The sequence below is a fragment of the Marmota flaviventris genome, chromosome 7 (genome assembly GCF_047511675.1).
Source record: "Marmota flaviventris isolate mMarFla1 chromosome 7, mMarFla1.hap1, whole genome shotgun sequence".
In the NCBI taxonomy this organism is placed as follows: Eukaryota; Metazoa; Chordata; class Mammalia; order Rodentia; family Sciuridae; genus Marmota; species Marmota flaviventris.
The window spans coordinates 32,501,696-32,529,531 of NC_092504.1; the positions used below are offsets into that span (position 1 = coordinate 32,501,696).

At 44.9% G+C, this 27,836-nt stretch overlaps 2 protein-coding genes across 9 annotated transcripts in view; one reads left to right on the top strand and one right to left on the bottom strand.

Moving 5' to 3' along the window:
• Nsun7 (NOP2/Sun RNA methyltransferase family member 7) overlaps positions 1-1,005 on the top strand; it is a 36,202-nt gene extending 35,197 nt beyond the window's left edge. Inside the window, exon 11 of the mRNA XM_027945476.2 lies at positions 367-1,005. Within this exon, the coding sequence (XP_027801277.1) occupies positions 367-1,005 (639 nt within the window). The remainder of the gene's footprint in view (positions 1-366) is intronic.
• A 2,884-nt stretch (positions 1,006-3,889) lies between these two features.
• Apbb2 (amyloid beta precursor protein binding family B member 2) overlaps positions 3,890-27,836 on the bottom strand; it is a 336,129-nt gene continuing 312,182 nt past the window's right edge. For all 8 annotated transcript variants that reach the window (XM_071614247.1, XM_071614246.1, XM_071614250.1 and 5 more), the window contains 6 exons: positions 18,389-18,503; positions 17,078-17,165; positions 16,298-16,381; positions 14,338-14,453; positions 12,573-12,752; positions 3,890-7,818 (listed from right to left, as the gene is read on the bottom strand). In XM_071614247.1, the coding sequence (XP_071470348.1) occupies positions 7,651-7,818; positions 12,573-12,752; positions 14,338-14,453; positions 16,298-16,381; positions 17,078-17,165; positions 18,389-18,503 (751 nt within the window). In that variant the 3' untranslated portion in view covers positions 3,890-7,650. The remainder of the gene's footprint in view (positions 7,819-12,572; positions 12,753-14,337; positions 14,454-16,297; positions 16,382-17,077; positions 17,166-18,388; positions 18,504-27,836) is intronic.

Here is a 27,836-nt window from a genome sequence, read left to right on the forward strand (position 1 = left end):
TGCTGTGCTTATATTTCATAAATAGCTAAAGGGCAAGAAAAAGCTTTATGGCAAGTAATCCCGATACCTTATGTTCTGTGTTTCTTTTTGCCTGCCCTCTATGCCCACCTCTGTAAGCAGTTTGTTAATACATAGGGAGGGCATCTTCTCTGACATAAGAAATCAGCTGTGTAATTCTATCAAGTTTATAAATGGGAGAAGTGAAGTTAAAAAGAAGTCATTTGCTGAGGTTTATGGCATGTATTAGGCCTAAAATCCATTTATTTTAAAATTATGTTCTATTTATTTTCACTGAAAACATTGACAAATATTTGCCATATGCACAATAGTTACCTTCCACAGTAATAAATGCTTCTTTAATTGTAGCGGGACCCATCTGAGACAGTGTCTGTGAAAGATGTTTTGGCCCGAGCTGCGGCAAAAGGGCTACTGGACGGGATTGAGTTGGGGAAATCATCAAAACGAGAGAAGAAGAGGAAAAAATCAAAAACATCATTGCCCAAACCGTCTGCCAATGATAATAATGGCATCCAAATGAAAATTGCCGAGTTCCTGAATCGAGAAACCAAAACAAGTACTAACAGATCAGAGGCATTAATAACAAAAGCACTTAATCCACAGAAAAATGTATCTCAAGTAGGTGCCACCACACAGACCAGGAAACCCAGCAAGCCTACCATCAATCCTTTGACACCCACCTTAACGAAGAACACTTGTCACTGCAAGCCGTGTGAACGGCACACCAACTTCACACGACCTCGACCAGAAGACAAAATGATTGCTTTGAAACCCATTGAGATCGTTTTGCCTCCAGTAATGTTGCCATTTCAGAGTCCTCAAGGGATCAGATCTCAGGTCCCAAATCAGCATTTTTACTATCGCTGGGTTAGGCCCAAGACTGGTGTGCCTGGCTACCTTCCCACACCATCAGCGTCCAGAAGAGGGGAGAAACCTAAAGAAAACTTACCTTCCTCCCTAGTTAGGCGTCCTCGACCATGGCTTTGACTGCCCCCATGTTTTTGACAGGGCCAGAAACAGGTGTTTTTGTTTTTGTTTTTCTTCCCAAACTCTGGTATTTCTCAGAAGGTGAGATATAGCTACACAAGATACTCATCCTTTTGTCACTTAGTATCTTCTAATTGTGATATTACCTTCAGAGAATCAAAACAGGAGAGAGACAATAAGTAGAGAGGGTAAGCAAGCAGAATTCAGATTGCAGCAGCTTAGTGCTGATCTGTTCGAGAACACCCCACTGTCGACTCTCAATCAGCTGTCAGAACTCGTCTCACTCCTGTTGACTTCCAGTCTGGACTAAAGCTCAGCAATTTCTCCTGAAGGGAAACATGGTCTCTCTGGGAGTAGGCTGCTCTTCACTCACTTTTGAGGGCGTTCAGTTGAAAGCGGGGCCCTCCCACCAGCTCTGGAACACCCTGTCAGTGTCTAAGCAGTCCTAGCTGAACTTTTCCAATCACAATCAAGATTGATTTTTTTTTTTCTTAAGTACTTGTCTGTTCCTGAAACAGGGCATGACATGAGTTTTGGTAACATGACTGAGCCTGAGTACTAGTAGGAAGCCCAGGAAGTTCCAGAACGTCATGTGTGCATTGCTTAGGTGTCGATTCAGAGGGTCTCTCGTGGGAAGAGCATCTAGGACCCTGAGTGGATTGAGTGAGCACAATCACCCCTTCCTTCTGCCTGTTTATGCCAAACATGGTTGAAAAAAAGACTGTGAGCAAATTTCCATCAAAACATTCATAATTCTGAGAACAAAACTGTTAAATACAAGTGATATCTATTGTCAAAGAATACAAGTGATATCTATTATTGAAGAAACCTATAAAGACTTCTGATTGTATTCAAAGATCAGGTGATACAGCAAAATGTTCAAATTGTTTCAAATGGCACACAGTAATCAAACTTTGGTAAATCATTTCTGATGCACAATTAAAATATATTGTAGCACTGTTATATTAAATGTCAATTCATCTTAAATGAATATTGGTATTGCCAATATTGGTATGATTATCGTTTCTGGGTCTACTGATTATTTTTCATCATAGTAACAAAATGTTTAACGTTAAATAGGTTTCAACTATAAATCTTGTTTAAAGTTCATAGACACGTTGATGACGTTTGAATTTAAAGTTTTATTTTCAGAATCAGTTGTGTTTACGTGTAAGTAATTCTGGAATGCTCAATTCAGGTGATACTTCAGTAGAATATTTAGGTCTGTTTCAGTTATGTTATTCTTTTCTCACTTGAAGTGAGGAGAAAAGCAAAATGGTGAATTTCATTTTAGTAGTACTAATTGATTTTTCCTTCAGCTGAAGATTACATTTCATTAGAAACTGTAAGTGAAGAAAAGACTTTAAAAATTTTTTCGCAGTTGCAGATGGACAGATGCCTTTACTTTGTTTATTTTATGCAGTGCTAAGGATCAAACCCAGTGCCTCACATGTGCTAGGCAAGTGCTCTGCCTGAGCTACAGCCCCAGCTCAAAGAAAAGACTTCTTATACTTGAGCCAGACTTATTAGGGGGTGTTTCATTATCTTATACCCACCCAAATCTAGCTTAGGGGACCCCATGCCTCTAGGAGGACAGGGCAGCCTAATTTTACATTGTTCAGTGAAGAGCTGATATTTTATCCCAGAGATTTTTTTTTTAAAAAAAAATATTTAGTTGTAGTTGGACACAATACCTTTATTTATTTACGTGGTGCTGAGATCGAACCCAGTGCCTTACATGTGCTAGGTGAGCGCTCTATTGCTGAGCCATACCCCCAGCCCCTCCCAGGGATCTTTTATCCTTTTCCTGCTTCACTCCAACTCTAGGCTGCAAATGATTCCATTGTCCAGAAGCACAGGGTCTGAAATTTTTATTTTCAAGTGTATTTTCTGGGTTAACTCTCACTGTTAATGAAACAGCTCAGGATATTTTATAACCTCTGCATGTGATTCATGTCACAACTTTGAAGCCACTTATTTTCAGTAGTTCCTAACATGCCTCTTGGTACTAAATTATTTTTCTCTTTAGAAATTTATGGAGATTCTAAATTAAACCATTCATTAATTAAGCTTGCATTTTAGTCTGAGAATATTCTAAGCAGGACAGGATCACTTATTTAAATACTTTGGTAAACAAAACGGAAAGAACTTAGGATAAAAGCTACATGAGAGAATTGTAGTGAAGAATATGGATCACACTAACATTTTTTTGTTTGGTATTTTACTTGCTTGAACGTAAAAGTCTTGCAAAACACTAAAATAATCAAATTATTGGTGTTTAGATATCTCAATAGCAAATGTTGATTTTTACCTGAAACTATTTACTATCATAAAAACCCTGAAACCAAAATGAAAGTTTGTTGAGTTACTGCCCTTGGGGGGCGATGAGGGGGAGAGAGAATACTCTGGGGGGCATGCAAGACCAACAGTAGTGCCTACTTTACCTTTTCCTTGTCCCCTTCTGTGTGTCTGAAAGTTGAACTAGACCAGATTCAGTCGGTTTTTCTAGCTACCTTTTGGATTTTAGCGCCAATACACCTCTCTTGTTCATTCTCTGAGGTTAAGTTCTTCAAGAAAATGAGACAGACTTTGTGCTGAAATACTTTAACCCTAGAACGACTGCTTGCAAAAGACTCGATAGGCTTGTGTGTCCAGAATGGCAGCTGTCTGTCCACCAAACGAGGTCAGGATAATGAATCAAATTTAGTTACCTTCTCATTCTCCCAGGTGGAAAGATGCAATCACCAAAGCAGAATCTTACATTACTAATATGATTCCTTAAAAGTTTAATTTGAGGTAATATAAAAATAACATGACTAGTTCAGACACACTAAATTCTAATTTTTGTATATATGACTGAGTTGTCAGATAAATGAGCCAAACATTTTATGCAGCTAAGTTTATTCTCAATACATATTACATTTAAATGTGTAAAAGTGGTCAACAGTAAAAGGGGTAAAAGGAAAAACAAGACATCCTTTCAGGATGAACAGCTGGCGCCGGCTGCCAGGGACTGCTCTTATTGATGGTGGCAGGGAGGATGTTTTCCCTGAAACTGAAATAACTTAAACTGCGATTTACTGGCTGTAAACCCCATGTTAGATGTGTATTAGGGTAAGCCTGGCCAACCAAGAGCGCCAGTAGTTTTATTAAATTGTGCTAAAATCAGGTAGGGAAACATTTTCCACGTTGTTCATGAAGTCTTGTGTGAAATGAGTGCGCCATTCAAGAAAAGGAAGCATGGCGGCCCCTAGCACATGTGTCCATCTTCCAAGTGTCCATCTTAAATTCACAATATGAATTTTTTTTTTTTTTAAAAAGTAGCAGTGCCAACAGTTTATCACCAAGAACTTGTTTTAATGGAAATGAGTCTAATGTTCCTTCATGCAGTAAGACAGACAAAAAACAATGGTCCTAATTAGCTATTGGTGACCTTATAGCCAGGTGGAAACAAAAGGTGTGTGGACATATGTATATATCTTTAGATGAAATCACACATGTTGTGAAGGTTATAAAAATGAAGCACCATACGGTGCTTTAGTTTACAAAGTCAAGTTCTTAGTCATAGGCCTGTTGGCTCTTCCCCTTGATGCTGCCAAGGAGCACACAGAGGAGGTGGCAAGACTGCATCTAGCTAGCTGCTTTTAAAAAATAAAAGGAACTTTAAGCATTTTGCCTTCTACATATTCCAATAGAAATGTGACTACAAATCATTACAAAACCAACTTTTAGGCAATGTGTAGTTCACTGAGATTACTTAGACCTGAATACATTGTGACATAATATCCAGTAAAGATAATATATTAACACAACAATGCAGTATATTTCAGTAAAAATAGAATAAATAAAATAAAAATATTTTAAGCTGTATTTAACAGGTTAATTAAAAAAAGATACAACATACAAGGCATAGTGAACATGGCGGCCTGTTTACCGAATCACAGATATAAAGAATGCATAGATAACTGAAGTCTCACTAAGATATCAGGTAAAACACTGGCATCCTTTCACAGACAAATACACACATACTTTCATATATACTTTTTGGCCATGGCAGAAAGTGTCTGAACATACCGTTTAACATAATTAATTTTACAAAATTAATCTGCATTTAATATGCAAAGCTACTCTCAAAACAAAATATCTGTAGTAAAGTTTGTACAGGCTATCATTCACCTTATTATAGCCTATAATTGCATATATAAATCAGTTTGCTACTTAAAGCTAGCTCAATATTTTTGATCCTGAAAATAAACGAACATATGCCTTAAAAAAATGAACAGGGGCTTCTGGTAGAGATTTCCTGTAGAAAAGTGGATTACTTGGTTAGTGTTTTGAGGTTTATGACACTAAAATGTTTCACTGTGGAGAGGGAGATGTAAGATCATCGTAACTGAATTTGAAAAAGCTTTTCACAGGGCACAGTAAGGTTTACTTAATGCAATGATTTCTCATGATGGCTCTGGTTACTTTGGATAGAACAGTATGCAAGTTGGCGAGAAGCTTAATGCATTTCTAAAATAGCATAGTTTCTGTCATAACATTAGGGTGCCAGCAAACAATTCCAGTCCCTGTGCACCCCCCTCCATGAATTCTGTGAGGAAACAGCAGGCAGAAGGCCTTCTGTTCATTCCATCATGTTTCCTGGTGGCTAAGGGTCTGAGTGAGGAGTAGCTCTACCACAGTAACATCTCTGGAAAATCTCATCAATTTGAAGAGGCTGCACTGAGTGGAGACACCTGTCCTCTACAGCACATTGAGGCACACGGCAGCGAACAGTCCTGGACTGACAGAGGACAATGGTTTTATGATTAATTTAATGGCACTAAATAATTCGGACACACATTTCTTTACTTACGGAGAAAATTCTGAGATTGCCTGACAGTACCCCTATCTGCTCTTTGTTTGTGCCACAGTCATCTGGAAAGGGTCCTCCTGACTGACTGTGCAGAGGAGCACAGCACAGCAAGAGCTGGGAGCGGGAGGCATGGGTCCTGGATCTGGCTCTCATGCACTTTGGCGAGGTTGTAGGCCAGTTGGTTCAGCCTTTTGGTACTTTGTGTTCTTACTTCTCCAATGTGTTCAGTACCTTTTCTACTTTATAAGGCTCAAATGTGATAAGAATGTGGAAACCATTCTGACAAGAACAAAGCAGTGTAGTGTATAAACATAAAGCATTACTTTTGAAACTGGATGTTGTCAAAATGTTAATTTTGACACTAGAAGGTAAACAAGACTAATATTGAGATTCATCTTAGCAAAATAAACAATGTCAACAAGAGTTTAAATTGGTATATCTTTATAGCTAAGTTTCTAATCTGCATAAAAAAAGCAAGAAAATGCTGTTTTGGGGAAACTGTTAAATAGTCCCATTATTCCTATGTATATTTTGCTCTGATATGAAATTTTTTAAATCTTAAAAGTAAAATGGAAAAAATATAAATTTTAAAATATATCTAGTTGAGTTCAATAAATTCTAATATTAAATACATAAATTCAAGAAAAGGTCCAACTTATGTAGTTTGTTGCCATGGACAATATATGATGGACAGACAGCTTTCTGGACAAAAAGCACTAGAATAAGACTGAGCTAGCTGCGGAATTCTAGCACAACATTTACCTCTAAGACGTGAACTAACAAAACTAAAGTGGTGGAGGAGACCTCAAATCATAGTGTATGACAGAGATATAAATGGCATTTCCTCAACTCCAAGTTGCATATTGGCTGATCATCAAACTAAGGATGAGAGGTTCATGAGGAGTATTTCATCTTAGCATTGTGTAGAGAATGGCCATAGTGAACTATAATTCTCTAGCTGCATTGTACAATGTAAGGCAGAAGTTTGAAATATGTCCCACCCAAAATGCATTATGATTTTGTTAATCTCTTTTTGAAAATAATCAGTTTGAAAACCATCTGAAAAGAAAGGCTATTTTTTTTGTTCGATTTTAATTCCTCAAATTTAGTTTTTCATCCATTTTAAAGTTCCACTCTTTTCCAACATCCCACCATCAGCTGGAGACATGACATGGCATCCATGTGTCACACAGCTCGTCAAGGAAAGCTGCCAGTTGGTTTCTATACGGATGCCAACTGCCAGATTTGTTAACCAACAGGTCCAATTTTATGAAAAACTAAAACCCCAACTCGTCATCCTATCTTTACAGCAATTCAATGGTATCTGCTATGCAGCGTCTCCATGTTTCCAACGTTGAAAACAGGGCAAAGTGCTGCAGGACTTGAAGGTTGCTTGTGACAGATCCAGTTGAGAGGACAGTGAGAGAATGCAGGCATCATTCACTCCAAGGACATAGCATTGTTCACTAGGAGGGGCTGGGGTCACATTCTTCTCTGCATGTGCGAAGTCATAATGTTCACAATATTTACAGTAAGAAAAAGACCTTCCACTGCTCAGGATGTAACTTACTGACAGGAAAAAAAAAAAAAAAAGATTCATGCTTCTTTTCATAGCACAAGATGGTGGCAAGACGAGAGAACATGCCTGTCTAACACTGCTCGGGTACAGATGAATTCTCTGAAGACAAAGCATCAGCAACGGAATGGAAGGCCGAGATCAGTTCTTTTTTTTTTTTTTTCAGCTACTCCATCTTCAGGTAAAGATGACAGTCCTTTAACATATGCAACTAGGGTGTTTCTGTGACAGGACGTTTCTGTTTCAAAGTGTCAATGAGGGATAAGACCCCTCGTTTTACATTGGTTGTGACTCTTCTGGTCATTGAGTCTGCAGGCGGAGGAGGTGGTCGAACTTTCTGTGAAGGTGGCCGGGCTACCAAGCACTTCTGATATCGTAACTGAATAAAACAAACAAACAAAAAAATTTAAGGGAACTAATAATGTATTCTTTCTTCTTGTTTAATATGATTTTCATTTAACACCAATATGTTGACTCCTGAAAGGCAAAGAGGTGGTCCTAAACGTAAGTTCAAGAGTTTGTTTTATTCTTAATATGGACGTTTCAAATTCTCCTAAAAGATTCAACGAAGGTATTTTGCCATCCTCTCCTTCCATCTGTTTCCACCTTCTACTTACTCTCTCTGTTAGTAGCTTGCAATTAATATGCCTCATAGTCAGCAAGCCAATGAAAACAAAAAGGTTTGGGTCAGAGTGTCAACTACAGCTCCCATCAGAGACAGCATGGGAGAGAGGGCACCATCAGTTGTGAGTGCCCCAGCAGTTACTAATTTTCTCTCAGCTTGTTTCTTCAACTGTAAAATCGCTGAAGTGTGGGGACCTTTATAGAGGGGACAATGATTGAATAAGACATATTTATAGGATCTCTAAAATAATAATAAATGTTTGTTCCTGTTCCAATTTCCTACCCTAATAATAATAGAGAAGAATGATGTAATAAGATTTCAGATGGCCAGGAGTGGTGGCATATGCCAGTAATCCCAGCGACTCAGGAGGCTGAGGCAGGAGGATCACAAGTTCAAGGCCAGCCTCAATAACTTAGTGACACCTTATCTCAAAATGAAAAATAAATGGGCTGGGGATGTGGCTCAGTGGTTAACCCCCCTCCAGGTCAAAGGTATGTTTTAAGATAAAGGTCAGTCTGCTCTGGTTTCAATCCCTAGTTAAAAAAAAAAAAAAAAAGATTGCAGATTTCAGGATACATTTTATATTCAATTTTAACTTTCAAAGGATTAGGTTTTTTTTTTTTAATCCATTAGCATTGGCACCATGAATAATTTCTATTTTTCAAAAATGGAACAACAAAGTCCCTTGCTTTTGCAGTAATGGAAAAAAATTCATTTTTCAAAATTAGATGAAAAGGTTAAATTTATCAAATGTTTTTTGAGATCCAAGTACTTTAAAATAATTCCATAGCTGATTTTGAAAATCAACTTAAATATTAGCAGGATCCTTGGTAGAGTTGGGGAATACACTGATGTGTCTTGGTAGAGTTGGGGAATACACTGATGTGTCTCTCTAAGACACATAAAATATCTTCAGCAGGACTCAGGAAGGAGAGGTCATAATGTCCTATCATACCATAGGCCACAGAACTGGTCCCTTTCAACTCAAGCTGATGAACGAGGATGGTTTACTATATATTTACTCCGTGTAACGCACCTTGCTACACATGAATCACAATTCAAACCACATCTAGAGCATGAGTTTATAGGCAGGCAGGATACACCAACATTGGACCCTGGATTTGGAATTTCAAACAGTAGTTTTGTATATACAATGTGAATAAAAACTGCACCTAACTGATGAATTTCATAAAGGATCCCTCTCTCCTATTCCAAATTTCACTTCAATAGCTTCAGTTGAGCCTGCATGACATAGCTATAAAATGTGCCTAAAAATTAAGAAAGAAGAATGTGTTGGAATTGTATTTTGGGTAATATAAATTTATACATAGATATTTCAAATGGAGGATCATGTACGTCTGAACCAAGAAAATGACTGCATCAGTAAAGCTGGACTTGGAGAGGGGCGCAGGAGCTCTGGGTTCACCCCTGTGCCTTGCACTGACTGGCTGAGCTACTCCAACTGGCCGCACTCCTACACTCAGAATAGGAAGCACAGAGTAAAGTTGTTTCCAACAGTGAAGATGAGTTTGGGAATTAGAGAACAAACTGTAGCCAGTGATGAAGCTAATCATTTAACTGTAGTTAGCATTTAGAATGTATAATTAAGGCTGAAAGCCATTCAGTTTATGACCAAAACCATCTGTTAGGATCCATTTCAATTTCATAAAATATCGAAACAGTCATCTACTTTTGCTTGATTGAAATCTATTTGCTGTATATGACCCCTTGACCCCATCCTAATTGCCGATGCCTGGATCATACTTTCTTTCACCTTGACTCCGCAGCTCCCCTTGCTCCCCCTGATCCTAGCCCTGCTCCTTCATACCCAGGTGTGTGAGTTAACATCCTGGCCCCACAGAGAAAATATCCCTCCAGCACCAGGCCTCTCCTCCCTTCCACCGGCCCCCCTCCAGGTCAAAGGTATGTTTTAAGATCAAGGTCAGGGCTGGGGATGTGGCTCAAGCGGTAGCGCGCTCGCCTGGCACGTGTGCGTCCCAGGTTCGATCCTCAGCACCACATACAAACAAAGATGTTGTGTCCGCCTAAAAAATAAATATTAAAAAATTCTCTCAAAAAAAGATCAAGGTCAGTCTGCTCTCTTCCTAGTCGCCACCTTTGCCGCTTGCCCTCCTGCCTCACCCTTTTCCTGGTTCTTAATTAGCAGTGTACAGCAGGTCAGAAAGCAACAAGCAAACATTTTTCTTTCCTCAACTCCACCTATGTCTCAAAGTAAAAGGTCTCTAACCAACTAGGAGGCTAAGTGCCTCCTCTAGGTCTTCATCTACAACCATTTTCTGTGAGATCATGTGTTACCTAATGACAGGGGATGTTGAGGGCCACAGCTGAGTCGAATGCCATGCGTCATCCCGACTCGGCTGTGGCCCTCAACATCGGAACACATTCTGAGAAATTCGCTGTTGCGCATTTCATCCTTGTGCAAACATCACAGTGCACCAACACAAACCCAGGTGCATAGCCCATTCACACTCAGGCTGAATGGCACAGCCGGCTGCTCCTAGGCTGCAAACCTGTACGGCATGTTACTGTACTGAGAGTACTGAAGGCCACTGACACACAATGGTATTTGTATATATGTTACATGGGGTACAGTAAAAATGTGGTATAAAAGATAGAAAATGGAACCTGCAGGACTAGGCACTGCTCTGGGTGTCACCGGGTGAGTAGCAAGTGAACGTGAAGGCCGCCGACACTACTATGCACACTGTAGACTCGACCAACACTCTATACTTAGGCTACACTAAATTTATTAAGCATTTTTTTCTTCAAACATAAATTAATCTTAGTTTGCTTTAGCTCATTTGCTTTAGCACTGGCACCATAAATAACTTCTATTTTTCAAAAATGGAACAACATTTTTGTTTTTATTTTTTAAAAACTTTTTGAAACTTCTGTAATAACACTTAGCTTAAAACACAAATACACTGGAGATGATAAGAGTTTTTCAGTTCCCTTATGACCTTAGGGGACCACACAGTGTATGTGCATGACCCCACTTCAGTCCAGCTTCACTGGCTCACAGCCCTTAGCCTGCGAGAAGTGTGCAGGTCACCCCATCCTAAAATCAAATAACAACCAGCCAGTAAACCCGTCAAGTGTCACCCTCTGAACTAGCCTGAAGCCATCTGCTTCCAGGGCCTCCCCTTCCTGCTCCCCCTAATTCATTCTCAAACCAGTGTGGCCTCTTATTTTATTTACAGCTCTTTCCACACTATAACATGATTTGGGTCTGTGCATCTCCTGCACCACATCTGAGCTCCATGATGCAGGGGTCACACAGTCAGGCCAGCCCAGGAACACTTAAACGCAGTATAGGGGCCTCCAGCCCAGCCTCCCTCACCTGGGCCAGCAGTATCCACCAAGTCTCTCAGGTCACTGGCCCCTGTGCCCTCCCATTGCTGCTCTCTGGCTCAGACCCTGCTCACCTCTTGTGTGGACTGGCGGACGGCCTCTGAGCTGATCACTCCTCTCAGCCTCTCCCTTGAACCCAGCTCCTCCAGTGTTGCCTGACACCACAGGCAACCTTGTGCTATGGTCCTGACTCCTCCTCTGGGTCCCAGCACCCAAACTGCCACTGCTGTACTGCAGCAGGCTTCAGGGCCTGCTTTATGCATCTCCCTCACTTTACTACAACCTTTTGAGAGTCTTCCACAATAGATGCTCCAAGGATATTTGTTCAATGAGCAATGAGGTATTTTTGTTTGTTTCAAACTATAATATGTGGTGACAAGCGCCCTGGCTATGTTACCTGGCAGTGCAGGGCTGACCCTAGGCTGGGCCTAGAGCCTCATTCTAGCTTCTCTGAGCCAACAACTACCTGACAGGGTTGTTGCAGATACATAAGAACAACTCACTTAAACCAACTATTTTAAATTAAAAGTAAACATATCAGCACTTAAACCAACTATTTTAAATTAAAAGTAAAACGTGTCAAGTTGAATGCAGAAAGTAACAACTCCCCTGGGGGTGGTGCACACCTGTAATCCCAATAGCTCTGGAGGCTGAGGCAGGAGGATCAAGAGTTCAAAGCCAGCCTCAGCAATTTAGCAAGGAGCTAAGTAACTCAGTGAGACCCTGTCTCTAAATAAAAAATACAAAAGAAGGGCTGGGGATGTGGCTTATTGGTTAAGTGCTCCTGAGTTTAATCCCTGGTACAAAACAACAACAATAACAACAACAAAAGCAACTCATATGTGACTAGGGTTTACTGATCACATAGTGAAATTAACTGGGGACATTTAGCCTAAAAAGTCCTCAAATCTGCAGTTGGGAAGATCATCCTTCTCAGCATTACTGGATCCTCTTGAGATGCAACCTGCTTGTCTTAATTGATCCTGCCCACAGGAACGAGAGTGACACAAAACAAGGCAGGGCTTTGACAATTTGATTTCTTTTCTTTTACATGGGTGATTCTGCTCGAATTTATTGCATAGAAAACAAAAGCAGAGGCACAGGACTGAACGACCCTCTGGGCCAGGGTCACTCACCATGCAGGCTGCCTGGACCGCCTCCGACACGTTACCAGCATTGGGCTCGCACCAGAACACGTGGCACTCAAAGCGCTGGTTCCCAGTGTCCATGATGAAGGCAAACGTGTGGACATCCTTCCCGACACCCATGAAGGACAGGAATCGCACCCGGCACTCCACCAAGGTCTCCTCTTCATTCTGCGAGAGACGCTGGTTAGCATCCAACCCTCTCTGGCAAACCAAGCAGCAGTCACCCAAATTTTTATATCTTAAGCAGATCAGAGAAGCCAGCACACTGAATTCAGAAAGGCCAGACTGAATTCAGAAAGGACTTGGGTCTTTCTAGAAAGCCAAAACTTTGCTGAAGGGTCTGGACAGGACTTCAGTGCTGTGGGCATCTCTTTCTGGCAGTTCAGCATGATCTGAACTACACTGATGTCGTGGAAATGTCCATTCACTACCCACTAGACCCCCGGTCTGTGAGTTCACCTGGGGAGGAACAAAGTCACATGCACTTCTTGTGCACTGCCCAACAGGGACACCAGGGGCTTACAGCCTGCTCCCCCAAGTGAACCCCAGGACACCAGGACAAAAGGATTTGCTGCATCCCTCTCTATGTGGTCCCTCTCCCCTAGCAAAACAGCACACTGCACCACACTGCTACCTAAAACCAGGGAAAACAAAAAGTTGTCAAGTCAACTAATTTGTCATATCATTTTCCCCCTTTCTACAAACTGGTCTCCACATGAAACGGCATAAAGAGAGGCCTGGAATTCATTCTTGTAGTCATAAGGGCCAATCCTTTGCAACGATCACATGCAATTTTTGAGTTGGTAAACACATCTGGAATGGATGGCACCTTTCAGATCACAACATCTTGGCTCATTGTGCTGACCTCTTTGAAGACAGCCCCAGATGTAACAGCCTGGTGGGGAAGGAGCCACCAGGAGGCAGCCCCATCCTAGGAGGTGACTGTTGGGTTGGGCTCAAAGGGTGAGAAGCCAGCCATGGGGGGAGCAGGTGGGAAGGTCTGAGGGAAGGTCCAGGAGCAAGGAGGCCAGTGGTCTGGGCTGGGGTAGAAGAGGCAGGTGGGGACGAGATCATACAGGGCTGGAAGGTGACCTGCTGGTGGACAGAGGAGCAGGGTAGTGACCTGAGGGCTTCTCCTGACATGTGTTTCATAAGCAGAATCAAAAATTAGCAAAGGGCCTGGAGCCAGACTGCCTGGTTCTGTACTTCAACAGCGTGAGGACGGGCAAGTTTCTTTACCTCCCTATATGTACTTCAGTTTCCGCAATAAGAGTGGGGTAATTTGGGCTGAAGCTAATGCTGGCCTCTGTGAAGATATCAATGACCCCTTTCCCTGCTGCCATGACAGACCACCAGGCCTTCCCTCACAGAAGCATCCTCTGTGTCCCACCTCAGACAGCATGGTCCAATCAACCCTGGAGTCCAGAGAGGGCCTCGCCAGAAAACCGGGTGAGCTACAGCTAGAGTCACTCAATCACCTCGAGCAAATGATTCCAATCTCCTGGGCAAATGAGGAAAACAGAACCAGGAGCACCAGGACAAAGGTTTCCAGGTCCAGAGGAAAGTGGAGAAAGGCATGGATTTAGACCAAGACAAAGGCTAAAACCTTTCACAAATGCAGGCCATTTTAATCCTGAGCAGGCACAGCTCCTGAGAGGTCAAGCCTTGGCTCTCTTTCTGGGTTTCATGGAGACTGCTCTATCCAAAGCCTCCTGTGGCCCATGGAGGCCAAATGTCCATTAGGACTCCTCACCTTTTCACTGATGACCGTCACGGTGGCATCGGCCACATTCATGTTCACTGATGGCCAATCCTCCTTGTTAGATGAGGTCATCAGACTCTCTATGGCACTGTTCAGGGTGTCCATTCCTGTGGATGGAAAAGGTAATTGAAAAATCCTTCAAGTTATTTATCACTTTCCAGTGTGGGCCCAATGGCCCAGTAAGAGCTGTACCGCGATCGATCATTTCTTTGTGGTTCAGGACACTTCATCACTTTATCCTCACGACTGTTCAAAATAAAACGCCACCTTTTCCAACAGGAAGAAGGGTCATGAGCCCCTCCAGAAATCTAGCATGGGGTGTCCTGTCTAAAGAGACCACGGCACGCCCATCTCTCTCTCCAGTTTCTCCAGCTCTGGGTGGAAACAATACTCAGTAATCCTGTCTCTGTCCAAGCTGGGCCTTGGGAGAGGACCTGGAAGAAGCCAGCACTGGCCAGAGTCCCTGAGCTTCTTTCATGTCACTTGGCATTTAACCAAGGTCAAGACTCACGCTCCCTAGACCACGCGTAGTGCAGGTTAGTGGGCAGGGTCCTTTGCTGGGTGTTCCCACAGGCCGTTGGAGGCCTGGGAGCAGGAGTAAGAACATTACTGTGATCTCACACAGAATGCACTCACTGAAAGTGTGTAACCCAATGGTTTTCACTATATTACAGAGTACAACCATTATCACAATCCATTGTGGAACAATTTTGTCATCCCTGAAAGAACCCTGTACCTTTTAGGAGCCACTTACTAGCTCTCTGTCTCTAGAGATTTCCCCATTCTGCACATTTTGTATAATGGAATCACGCGGTGGGTAGTGTTCTGTGACTGGCTTCTTCCACCTAGCTAACGATTTCAAGGTTCACTCACGTCCATGTTTCAGCACTTGCTTCCTCTTTATTGCCAAATAACATTTCATTATATGGAAGGATCCTGTCTATGTCAGCTGATGGGCATTTGGATTGTTTCTATTTTTATATTATTGTTTTCATATTATGGTGAATAATGTGGCTGTAAATTTTGGTGTGCAAATTTTTCTGTAGACACGTTTCCATTTCTCTTGGGTGTTTGTGCAGGAGCAGAGCCTCTGGGTCAAAGGTAACTGTTTAAGCTTTTGAAGAACTGCCCAGCTGTTTTCCCAAGGAGCCACATCATGTCACACCGGCCCTAGCAGTGCAGGAGGCTCCGATTTCTCTGCAACAGCCAGGCAAAGGTTGCGTCTCCCAGCCTGTCTTCAGCTTGGAAGGGCAACTTAGTCCTTCCACTGGGATGTGAGCCGAATGCTGTGGTTGTCATTTCTGGGGTCACAGTGGAAAAGGAGGACATGAGAGCTCCCTCAGTCCTTTTTCCCTGTCTCTGGAGACAGAAGCCCTACTGCAGGAAAGCACAGCACCTCCACCGCCCTGCGCTGCACATCTCTATAGACTGCAGGGTAAATAAGAAATGCATGTCTGCTTTGCTCAAGTATTCTGGGATTGTAGTCAGACCAGCTTAGCCTGTCTTCATGTGGCTCATACTGTGTTTTTTTTTTTTTTTGGGGGGGGGGCGTGGGGCGTGGGTTTGTGTACCAAGGATTGAACTCAGAGGCACTCAACCACTAAGATACAGCCCAGCCTATTCTTGTATTTTTTTAATTTAGAGACAGCGTCTCAATGAGTTGCTTAGCGCCTCACCATTGATGAGGCTGGCTTTGAACTCTCGATCCTTCTGCCTCAGCCTCATCCTCATCCTCCTGAGCCGCTGGGATTATAGGCACGTGCCACCGCGCCCAGCTCCACAAGGCTCATTTGATCAGAACTGTTCATGGGCCATGGCTGGTGATGGAAAGAGGGCTTGATTCAAGACAAGGCAAGGGAGTAACTGTGCACCTCACCCTCTTGGGGGTGTGAATACCTCCCACAAGCTCCTGAACACCTTCAAAGGGGAAGGACAATAAGGCCATACATACCGACTGGTCTGTCGACAGGTAACATGCCCAAGTACTGCACGTGGAACTTCTGGACCAGTTCAGTCTTTGGCGTTGGGAAATCTACTGTAGGGAACAAAAGCAGCCCATCCTTCTCAGTGGTTGCCACACATAAGAAAAAATAGTCACCACCTGGGATCTGAAATCGCCAGAACACCACCTGTGCCTTTGTCTTGTTCCTGAACAAAATCAAAATAGCACTAACCCTAGACACTGGGGAAATCGGGCGAAAGACTAAAAGCTCATTTAACTTGGAAGTAAAACCACCTTTGGAAGTTTGGAAGTTGGTTTCACTTCCAAGTTAAATGAGCTTTATTTAGTCTTTCACCTGATTTCCCAGTCCTTTATCTCTGTCAGTCAAAATCCCGTTAAACTTTCATTTAAAGGTGGGAAAGAGTTTGAAGCCAGGAGCTGATGGGCCAAACTGTCTCTCTGATGTGTGCTAAGGAAAGCATAACCAAGAGTCCCCCAAAAGAACATACATTTTTAAAAATTAGTCCCTACCCCATACTTTACATGAGTTATGAAAACAATATTCTTTAACTTTGCAATAGCAACACAGCCACCCCACCCTTTGTACTAATCCTACGGACACAAAGTCAAGTCTGTGCCCCTGTAGGCCCAAGGTGCACACTCCACTCATGTTTTTTGAGTTGAATATGCTTTTTTTAGGAAACTCAAGACAATGGAGAACCACCTGAGCCCTCTTGTTTCTTGCCGTGAGGGACATGCCAGGATGAGGGGGAGGTGCCACTGGCCTACCTTGCAAAGGGACTTCGGGATTCACACTAGTCCTCTCCTGCGAGGAGCTGCAGGCCAGGGCTTTGGCATTCTTCCGTTCAGCCATAATCTAAAGATTAAGCGCAAACACAGCTCTGGTTGGCGGGTGCAGGCCCCACAACTTCAGCGAGTTCAGCTGTAATGTGTCTGAGTGGATTTCACTTCCAAGTTAAAATAGCTTTAAATTTTCTACCCGATTTCCTGGCCCCTTCCTCAGGGCTATGTTTTTCATTTGAGAATTCTGCTCATTTTCTCTGGGGATAACAGGTAAGCTGTTTCTCAGAGTAACGGTCTCCTGATTGTTTGGAATCTACTTCTTCCATTCTCCAGGCTTCCAGCTTTGCTGAAAGTCACCCAATATCCATGGTCTGGCCTGGACCTGCTGGCCCACAGTGGTTAGCGGAACATGGCATGGTGGGGCTTCCCTGGCTCTTCTAGATGCCCACTTTCAGATACTTTTTTTCAGGGTTCTGGAGACAGAATATGTCGGTTCAGATCTCACCTCTGCCACTTACTGTGTGGCATTGGATAAGTCACCTGCCCTCCTACATCTCATCTCATCTCCTCCACTATGCATGGGATGACTACAGTGTTTATGTCACAGAGCAGTTTCGAGGACTGAAGGAGCCAGTGTGTCAAACGGTCAGTGGCTTCAGAAATGTCGGCTGCTCTCTGTTGGGGGCAGGATGACTGCTGTGCTCAAGGGTCATTGCTTTCCAAACCTTCCCTCACCAGCTTCACAGAGCCATGGGCTTAGGAACCAAATCCTCATTTTGGAGACAGGACCACTTGGAGCAACACCTGGCCTACAGATTTCAGGCAGCCCTCCCTCTGTGAGAGTTCTGAGTCTGTGGATTCTAGCGACCAGGGGTTAAAAACGTTATGGTGGTGCCAAAGTGTGTATGTAGGTAAGCCTGCAACAGCTATATCGGTACTGAACTCAATAATAACAGTCAAACAACTGTTTACAAAGCCTTTATATTATATTTGGTATGATAGGGAATCTGGAAATACTTTGAAGTACATGGGAAAATGTACATAGAATACACGCTAACACTTCACCACATTATATAAAGGACTTGGCATCTGAGGACTTTGGTATCTGCTGAGGTACTGTTTCTGCTCCCCTGTGGATTTTGAAGGACCACCATTCCTTACTGGGATGGGTTGAACAATCTGCCCACTTCTTCCCTGAGTTGATTTCCATGTCCCCTCTCCTGCCCTTCCACATCCCTTCATCTGCTCAAGGGGTGAGGAGAGAGAGGTGCACTGCTCTTCCCTGACCCACCTTACCTTGGAACAAATTTCGTGGAGACTTGTGGCAATGGCTTTTGCTGGTGTGTCACATCGAAATACATGACATTTCAAAATTCTGGTATCTTTATCTCTTGCTACATAAGCAAAATCCCTATGGGGAAAAAAAAAGTATCAGTACATTAAATAAAGGAACCTTTTACCAACCCATATGCTAGTTATGAATGTTAAAGGAGCTAGCAGCAAGCATGTCAGTGGTAAACAATGTATGAAATGATTTAAAAAAACCCAAACAAACCAAAATTTTAACAGCTACAGAAAACTGAAGCACGGTTTGGTAGATATTAGGAATTCATTTCTAAGTAACATAACTACAGCGTCCTCCACACCCAGGCTCTTGAACTCCCGGAATAGCTAACGACGCTGGGCCAATGCCGAGTTTCACAGAGCCCTTCTGTGTAGCATGATAACAAATATCACAACAACACAACCCGGGCTTGGAAGAGCACAAATTGCATGAGTGGTGTCAGGACAGACGTGGTTTGTGCAGCAGAAGCAGAACAACAGGCTCTGATGTGGAAACACGAGCACAAAGAACCGCCCGACCCACAGCTGCTGGAGAAAGTTGATGGGCAATCAGAGGGTGCGCTGGAACACGGACACGGCGGACTGAGAGTCTACCAAAGGCACCGCAGGCCACTACCCACTCCTTGAACCCTGGCTCTGGGCAGCATCCCATGATATTGCTGTTATGAAGCGTTAGTTCAGATGCTGTCGAGAGCAAGCAGCGGCTGCTGGATTTTAGCATTTGTTTTACTGTTGAAAAAGATGCTGGCTGTGACATGACTCGGCTTCAAAAGGGCTACAGGACATGTCTACGTTCCTCTCTGTTATTACTGGAGGATGCTGGTTTTCAAAGTTGAAAGTGTTTATGAAAAATAAATGTCCCGCTTTACCCCTGCGGTCACGGATCATAGTGATTGATTTGCACGTGACGATAAGCCAGGATCCTGGTAATTGAAAATTTCTCTCTCGTGATGTAAGAACTGGCAGTCTTTTCACAGACCAGGACAGTCTACCCCCAGGATAGCCGAGGTATCCTTGGGAAGGCATGAGGATCTACCACTGGAGGCAAATGACCATCGTGAGAGAGGCCAGAAAAAAGGTGGGGTTCAGTGAGGGAGGGCTGGTTGAGACAGATGGTCTGGCCAGAGAAGTGTCCCATTGTCTTGCTGGGCAGGGCAGCTCTGCAGTGGAGCTTCCTGACTCTGGGCTCCAGGTCAGGACATCTTGACCTGGCTGTCAGACACTTTAACTGTCCACGCCTGACCTCAACATCTGCCCCAACCTCCTGCTTCCTCACCGGTGGCCTCAGTCAGTGTCCTCTACACCAGACTCCCCCGCCCCTTCTCCCCCCACCCAACCCTGTGGGCCCTATGGTACAACCTGGAGGTCTGGTGCTCCTGCCTCCCAGCCCCACAGTGCTCAGCTCAGGGTTCAGAGCACGTCCCCTGCCTCTGCTCTCCACCCCGCTGCCCCTGTGGAGGGCTCAGCTGATGCTGAGAGCACCCCTCCTGTTCTCCTCGGCTCCGATACACACTGCGCTCACCCTGGGCATCACCCTGGGCACCAAGTGTATCTGGTGTGTCTTCCTCACAACTCCTTGAAGCTCCATGAAGATGAACTGTGCCTTATTCGTCCCCAATACCTGGTGATGCCAGGTAGCAGAACTGTCTGATGGAGGGCTCCACCCCCACCCCCAGGCACAGCGCCTGATCTTCTTGGTCCTACTTCCCAAGGGGAAGCTAGACTGAGCCAGAGGTATGAATGGGTTCCCTGACAGCAGGTGGAGGGGTGCGTGTGGGCCAGGAGTGCCTCCCATCCTCAGCTAGCCCTCCACTGAAGCAACACATTACATAACAAGATGCGCCTTACTCCGGAGGCCGTGCTCCAGGGAAGCCTGGTTTGGGGTTCTCTTCCCTCTTGCTGCTCTTGTTCCCTAGATGCGCCATGAAGTAGCACACGCCAGATCTCAACACCTTGCTCTTTAAACTTTCACGTACAGCTGCCATTTGCCTGAGGCCAAATCTCTCTGAAGCTCCCTGTGGTCACCCACAGAAAGCCCAAAACCCTTTGGATTTTAAAATCTGCCCTACCGACTCTCCAGCACTGTTCTCCTGACAGAGGAGCTCTCCCTCTGCTCCAGAAAAGATGGGTCTCCTTGTCCGCTCATTGTGGTCACATCTCATGCTTGGGGACCACTGACCCTCCCTATGCTGTCCAGAGCACACCTGTCAGGATGGCCCACCTCTGAGGTCTGCCAGGCCCTCTAGCCCCCAGGGTCCTGTTTGAGTCTAAATGCTCATAGTAAGTAATTCTGCACCACAAAGGATAAGTTCTGTTATATCCTCTCTTGTAGTGACTGCACAGGTCTCAACTGTGTCTGTCCTAAGAGACAGCAAAGAACAGCCAGAATGTCAGTGGCTTGATTCTGGCAACTCGACCTCCAGTCTCATTCCTGGTTCCCCTCAGTTACACAGGTTGAGCACCCCCAATCAGAAAATCCAAACTCCAAATCCCAACTGCCACGATGCCACAAGTGGAAGATTCCATACCACAAACTCTGCTTCATGTAGAACATTATTAAAAATATTGTATGAAGTTACCTTCAGGCTATATGTGCCGGGGGTATGTGAAACAAACAAATTTCATATTTGGAGATGGGTCCCATCCCCTAGTTATCTCATAGTGCATATGCAAATATTCAAAAATCAGGGGGAAACCCCCCCAAATCGGAAACACCTCCATTTCCAAGCATCTTGGGTATGGATATGACATCTGCACAACTCGGGACACAGGGTGAAAAACTCGATTCCTAAGGTCTCTCCCTGGCACTGCCATTCTCTGATGTCAGCTTCCAAGGTTCAGTACTCTCTCTCTTGAGCTGGCAGGGTGATGATCCCAAGGCAAATGGAACAGGCCCTGGTTGATAAGCCACACATCATTCCTATCCGAGGTCGGCTTTGTGCCCTCTGTTCTTTTATATGTAACCTCTCAGGCATAATTTTTAAAATTATCATTATTAATCTTCATTTTCTTTTGGCTCAGGGGAAGGCGATGAAGGCTTTAAGGGTGACCATGAGGAGCCCACATTTTCCTAAAGGAGAAACTCAGCAGCCTCAGGCTTGCTTTGGAGGACTTCTCGCATGTTTTTTCACAGCCTCATCTCTTTCTGTTTGCTTTCAGGTGCCAGACTGACAGAGGAAGGAGGCAGGAGTCTGTGGTCCACCACAGTGGGTGAGATTAGAAACTCACTCTCCGGAGGCTGCATCTGCTTCTCAGGGGATAAAGAACTTTCTCTGCAAGAGGTTTGCACATCTCCCATTTTATTCCCATGTAACATAACTTGAGTCACCCTCAAATAGTGACAGCCCCAAACATGGAGGTCTGTAGAGGCAGGGAGGCCTTCCTTTGGGCCTGGAGCTTGGACACGCTGAGCCACTTCCTCTGTGCACAGTGGAACACCCAGTTATAGAATCTGTGATTGAGAGTCAAGTCCAGATGCCACTTCACTGGTTGTTCTAAGAGTCCTAAGTTGTCCTGGGTAGCCTTGAATTTGAGATCTTTTTGACTCAGCTTCCTGAGTAGCTGTGATTACAGGTGTGCACCACCACACCTGACCTTACAGATTTATATTCTAAAAAATATTCAATTTATCTCCACAATTACCTTCTAAGACACTACTAGGTCCCTGTCACCAGTGATGCAAATGCAAGTGGACAAGGCTGCAGACTAGGAAGCCACTGCCTGGCGTTACTGACAGATAGTGACATGTGAGCTGGTGTCTTTAGGTAGGCCTTGCCAGGGTAAGAAGGACAAGGTAAGAAGGATGGTTCAAAGAAAATTTAAGTGAGCATGAGCAGAGCCACAGGGTAAAAGAGTCAGGAGTGTTTGGAAGAACTCGCACTGTCCTCTGCACACACCTGTGGCCCCGTGGGGCGGCCTCACAGAGAGGCTGCACGCAGTTGCCCTGGGCTCCCTGCGCAGCGCTTTGTGCCCTGCCGGGTTTCTGGCCCTTACTCTGAGCCTGATGGAGAATGATATTTAAAGGCCTCATTGTGCTGGGTGCTGGGATTATGCTGTAATCCTAGCCGCTCGGAAGGCTGAGGCAGGAGGATGGCAAGTTCAAAGCTCAGCCTCAGCAACTTAGCACGGCCCTAAGCAATTCGGCAAGACCCTGACTCAAAAACCAGGAAGTAAAAGGTCTGTAGCTGGAGCTGGAGCTTCTGTCTCCTCCTTCAATTCTAACAGAAGCGGGTACCAGAAAGCAGCTCCATTGGCCATGTGATGACTGAGCCCTTGTATTTCCAGCTCTCCTTGCTCTTGTTCTTCCTAGTAACAATTCCCCCCCAGGACCAGCTTTGGGTTCTGCTGGAGAAAAATGTCAGCGCTAAGACGTTTTTGACAGCCTCAAATTTCTTAATGGCCAAGAAAAAGGACCAAGGATTGCTTTTATTATTCTCGACTGTACAGCATCCTCATCGCCCTCCAGGAGCTTGATCCATCTTTATGGAATGAGTGGATCAACAGTTCATTATTCAAATGGCTCCTATTAAAAACCAGCCAAGACTGAATCATTTACCCTTTCCCCAAATCTCTCCCCTGAAACTCTCCCAGGGTAAGTAGAATCTGCTTATGTGTTTACCTCTCCAAGAAAATTTAAGAGGCATCTCAGATCCCTTAGCTGTTATACAGACTCACTTTTCAAAGCCCCTTCTACAGCAGCCCTGACAAGCGGTACCTGGAATAGCTCAGGGACATGAAATCTCATTTCCTTAATGAATCAGCCTGTCCTGTCGGAAAGCTCCCAGTGAACCAAAATGTGTTTTTTTGCTAAATGAGACACTGAAACCCGCCTCCCTGTAGCTTCTGCTAGTTGGAGCCGGTTTTGCTTTGTGGAGAGGCCTGGAACAAGCTGCCCTGTCAGTCATCACATGCCAGCCCATGCAACTGGCAGTGACCCCCTCCCCCACCCCCGCCCTGACCCCTGTTGGCACTCCTCACCACGTCTCCAACACTCAGGAGCATCTTTTATGTAATTCATATCTGCTCAGGTCAAATACACATTTTGATGTAGGGAATCTGTGAAGTCTGGCACATGGCAGGCACTGGCTACATGGTGGGGACTACCAGAAACAAGGGGGAAAGAAGTCAAAGAAAAAAAGCCCACTTTGAAATATTGTCTCCTTATCCAGAAAGGATGTTTTAATAAATGTCCGCAACCATCTGAATTATGTTGACTTCCTAAGATGTATCCCATGACTCCTTCCTCCTGTCTTCTCTTTGTTAAGCTACAAGCCACCAAAGTTCTTACCAGGGCAGACACAAGGTCCCTCCTACAAATAAGGACAAAATGGCAGCAAAGGGGGACTTAATCCAGACACTGTCCCAGATGTGGAACACCTATATCAAACTTAGAGCATATAATATAGGGCAGATCATTATATAATGGTAATTCTAATAATATACATTTACTCTAGATGGTGATTTCCAGCCTATTTCAGTGTTCCTCTGTCAATTTTGTTCAAATATCTGCAGGACTGAAAACTTGGGACTTGCTGGGCTAAGTTTTGAGCCTTTTTAGATGAAGGGATTTCTGACTTTTTTGCTTCACCTGCAGAGGGCCCAGGAAATTCAAGAAATTCAAAAGGTGGGCTCCCTCGAGAAAACAGCATAATTACAGGGCTCCTGGGCTGTCCCTACATGTGGTTACTAAGATATACAAGGCCTGGGGGAAAGCGAATCCTCTCTCCAAGACTGCGTACATTTAATCTCTGATTATATTTTGAAAATTTTGTTTTGGGGATGGGAAGAACAGGGAAGAAGAAAGTGCCTAAGAAGTTTCATCTTAGACGGCCAGCCCAGAACATTTGTCTTTGGGGTCATTTTTCTTAGATATTTTACCCTACACCACAAACACCACACACGGGTATCACCGATCACAAAGCTCAGGCTCTAGTGTGGTGAGGCTCAGCCTCCTTTCTCTTTCTTTGCAAGCTTTAGAAGATGCTAAGCTCTGACAATCTGCCAGAGGCCCCCAGCCATTCCTCTCCAGGCGCTTCCACAAAGCGCGCAGATGGCGTGAACAGCAGATGCGAAATTCTACCACCTGCAACATCAAGGTGGGCTGGGCGAACGAATGTGCAGCCCTCTCTTGTACAGAGTCTTGCTGATACTGTTCAGAGTAACGGATTCCCTGGGAGGGGGCTGAATCAACAGTGAGGGAAGGAATCAGCAAACATCTGAGAACAGCCTTTCCACTCACTGGGGTGGGTCTTGCCATTACTTCAGGTGAGGAGCACACAGCCACCCTCCTGGGCCAGGGCCCCCCCCCCCCCAAAAGTGAAAAATTCTCCTACCCACACCCTTGGAAGGTCTGACCCTGGAAGTGTGACCCATTCATTCTGCGTGGGCTCCCTCTCCCTCCCTACCTCTGAGCAATGGAAGCAGCTCACCGGGAAAGGAATGGCCACCAGTGAGGCAGTAACACCACCATCAGATACAGGCCGCTGGTTGCAGTAGACACAGAGGACTTGTCTTCATCTGCCAGTTCCCAACCAGCCAGGGAGCTTCCCTGAGACCAACTCCAATGCAAAGAGGAAACCACCCAGGCTCCTTCAAGGTAGAAATTCTCCAACATCTTTCTTCCAGCAAAAATGGAGGTTTTCTTGAAGTGACCGAGCTACTGAAGGTGGAGCCGAAGACTTCCAAACACTCCTTCTATTTTGGCTAATAATCGATACTAAAATTAGAGCCACACCTTACCAATGAAACTCGGGAGAATGTGTCATGTGAGTTCTAAAAGCAATTCTTCAAGAAGCATGAAAGTCCTCCTTCATAACACGGTACACGACATGGGACACTTCTTGTACACTGACTCCCTAGCCAGCTGATTAGGGCTGTCAGGTGTTAGTGGGAGGGACCAGGTTGCTGCTGCATCATTGGCCCATCACCTTCCCCAAACAGGGTTACATATAGCAGCAGATTAGGGACCCAGACAACCCTGGGCTCTGTTTTAAATGATGGTGATCAAAGGTTAAACAAAACAAAACAAGGCTCTGCCTATCCAAGGCAGGGCCTGAGGGTGGCGATGTGCATGGAGACAAGCCAGTGAGCTTTGCCAGACAGAGACACCATGAAGGGAGAAGGGGAATGGCGTTACCTCTCTCTGAGTCCAGGCAGGCATGAGGGAAGAGAGAGAAACAACACGTTAGCATTCACCCCGCGGCCGGGAAGTCACAGCAGCTCTGCGCACCCACCTCCCATCTTATTTCCCAACTTTGCAGCAATTAATAGCCTTTCGGTGCTTATTTTAGCTCAACTCTTTCACCCACAAGAGTGTATTTTGAGCCACGCTACCAGGAAGCCAAGAGATGCCAGCTGAATTTACAGAGGCAACATATCAAGTGGGGGAAGTAATCAAGCTTAAAATATCACGGCAAACACAGGAGACCGTGCGCAGTCAACACTGGCACAGGACTCGTCTTCGTTTTCCAGCTCCACCTGCTCCCCCCAAAAAACACACAGACACAGTGCCGCGGACAGAGCCTTACCTGTTTCACCATGCTCTGGACATTCTATTAGCACAGCCACAACCCTGCAACCCAGGTACTTTTCTTAGAGGCAACAGGGAGGGAGACAGAGTAGAAGGTCGAGGGCAGAGGTGGGAAGTGGGAGAGCCAGTAGATGAAGGCTCCAGGGGTGAGGGGACGGAGAAATGGCAGGGAGAGAGAAGTGGAAAGCAGAGCAGTCCTAGGTTGGGGGCAGCCGGCTTTGAGTCCCGCCCTGAGCTGCCCGGGATCCCGAGTGAGTGGAGGCCCTGAGCCCAACACACTCCCTTCTAGTCTCTACACAGCCAATTTGGGAGGCCCAAGGGCACAGAGGCATTATGCATGGGCAACTGGCTAGAGAGGAGGACACCAGAGGGACAAGGGGAAGGAAAGGAGACCTACTCTTTTCTGTGGCCTGTGGCCAGGGTCAGGGAGCGGTCAGTGGGACCTTGCAGGGCTAAGAGCTGAAACAATGGTGTGAAACTCTCCAAGCACACCAGTGAGCCAGAGCTGCACACATGGATACAGAGCAATGACCTTGACATACTGTTAGATGGGGTGGGGGGGGTGGGGGGCGGGGCAGGCTAACAAACCAAAGCTGCAGTTATATGGTCTCAAATGAAAAACCTCAAAAAAGGGATCGGAGCCTGTATTTTCATATACACATAGTTTAAAAAATCTAAAACAACATAACATCCAAATTGGCACTGGAGTGGGAATTATGAGGATTTAATATATTTGTTTGAATATTATATAAGCACATATGAATTTTTTAAATAAAATATGCACGTATCCATCTCAGTATTAAAGGGAAATCACTGTGGTACTCTACTCTCCGGCACAGGTAACAACACTAAAACTTATGGTAATAATAAGACATCTAGCAACTACCCTTTATTGAGCTCCGATTCTGTGTGGCTCCTAATAGCAACCTGACAAAGCCAATGTTACTGTTCTCACTGATGTCTAAGGAAACAAGGTCAGAGAGTTTGAGCAACTTGGCCAAAGTCACACAGCCTATATGTGGTGAAGACAGGGTTTGATCTTCCTAGATGGGTAACCCACTCTCCACAGTCCTACAGTTCCCTCTAATAATGTCTTCCAAACGGAAGCCCCAGAGGGTCCATAAGCACAATGTTCAAGGCAGGGCCTGTGGGTTTGGAAAGAACCTGGGATTTTAGAGCAATTTTAAAGAACCCTCCTGCCGTTTGGTGAACTTCTGTTGGGGAGAGGTAGTTAGGCATTCCCAGGAGGAGAGGTAACTAGAAATTCCTAGGAGGAGTTTTTTAGGCTGAGGCAGTGGACGAGCCATGTTCCTCTGGGTACAGAACTTACCTTTTCTCTGTTCACTCAGTGTGAATTTTCTGGGTTCCCTCTTAGGCACGCTATGTGAGAAATGACACCCCATGGGCCCAGGTTCTTCATGAAGAAAAAGGGGACACAGACACGTGGCTCTAAGCCACAATGAGCCGTGGAGTTAGATGATGTGCCAGGTCTGCATTGTGAGCTATGACCACAAGACCATCTGATGGGTCCATGTCTCAGCTGGGCTATAGGCATCTGAGATGGACCGTCTCCAACCATGAAGGGACAGTCACCCTGGGAAGGAGTTGTGGCCCTCTCTCCCACTTCCTGGATACCATCTCCCACAGGATGACAGAGTCCCCTCCAGCTCATGTCCCTCCAAACCACCTTGGGCTCACCTGTCAAAGCCAATCTCTGGAGCCAACTTAGCTTATCAGCAAAGGACCCAAAGGCCTTGATTCTGTTTCCAGTTTGAACAAATGGCTGTGCAACCTCGTACAAGGAGTTGACCCCTTCTGAGCCTTGGGTTTCCCGTCTCAGATGAGAGGCTCTGGCTGCTTCATAGTGCTCAG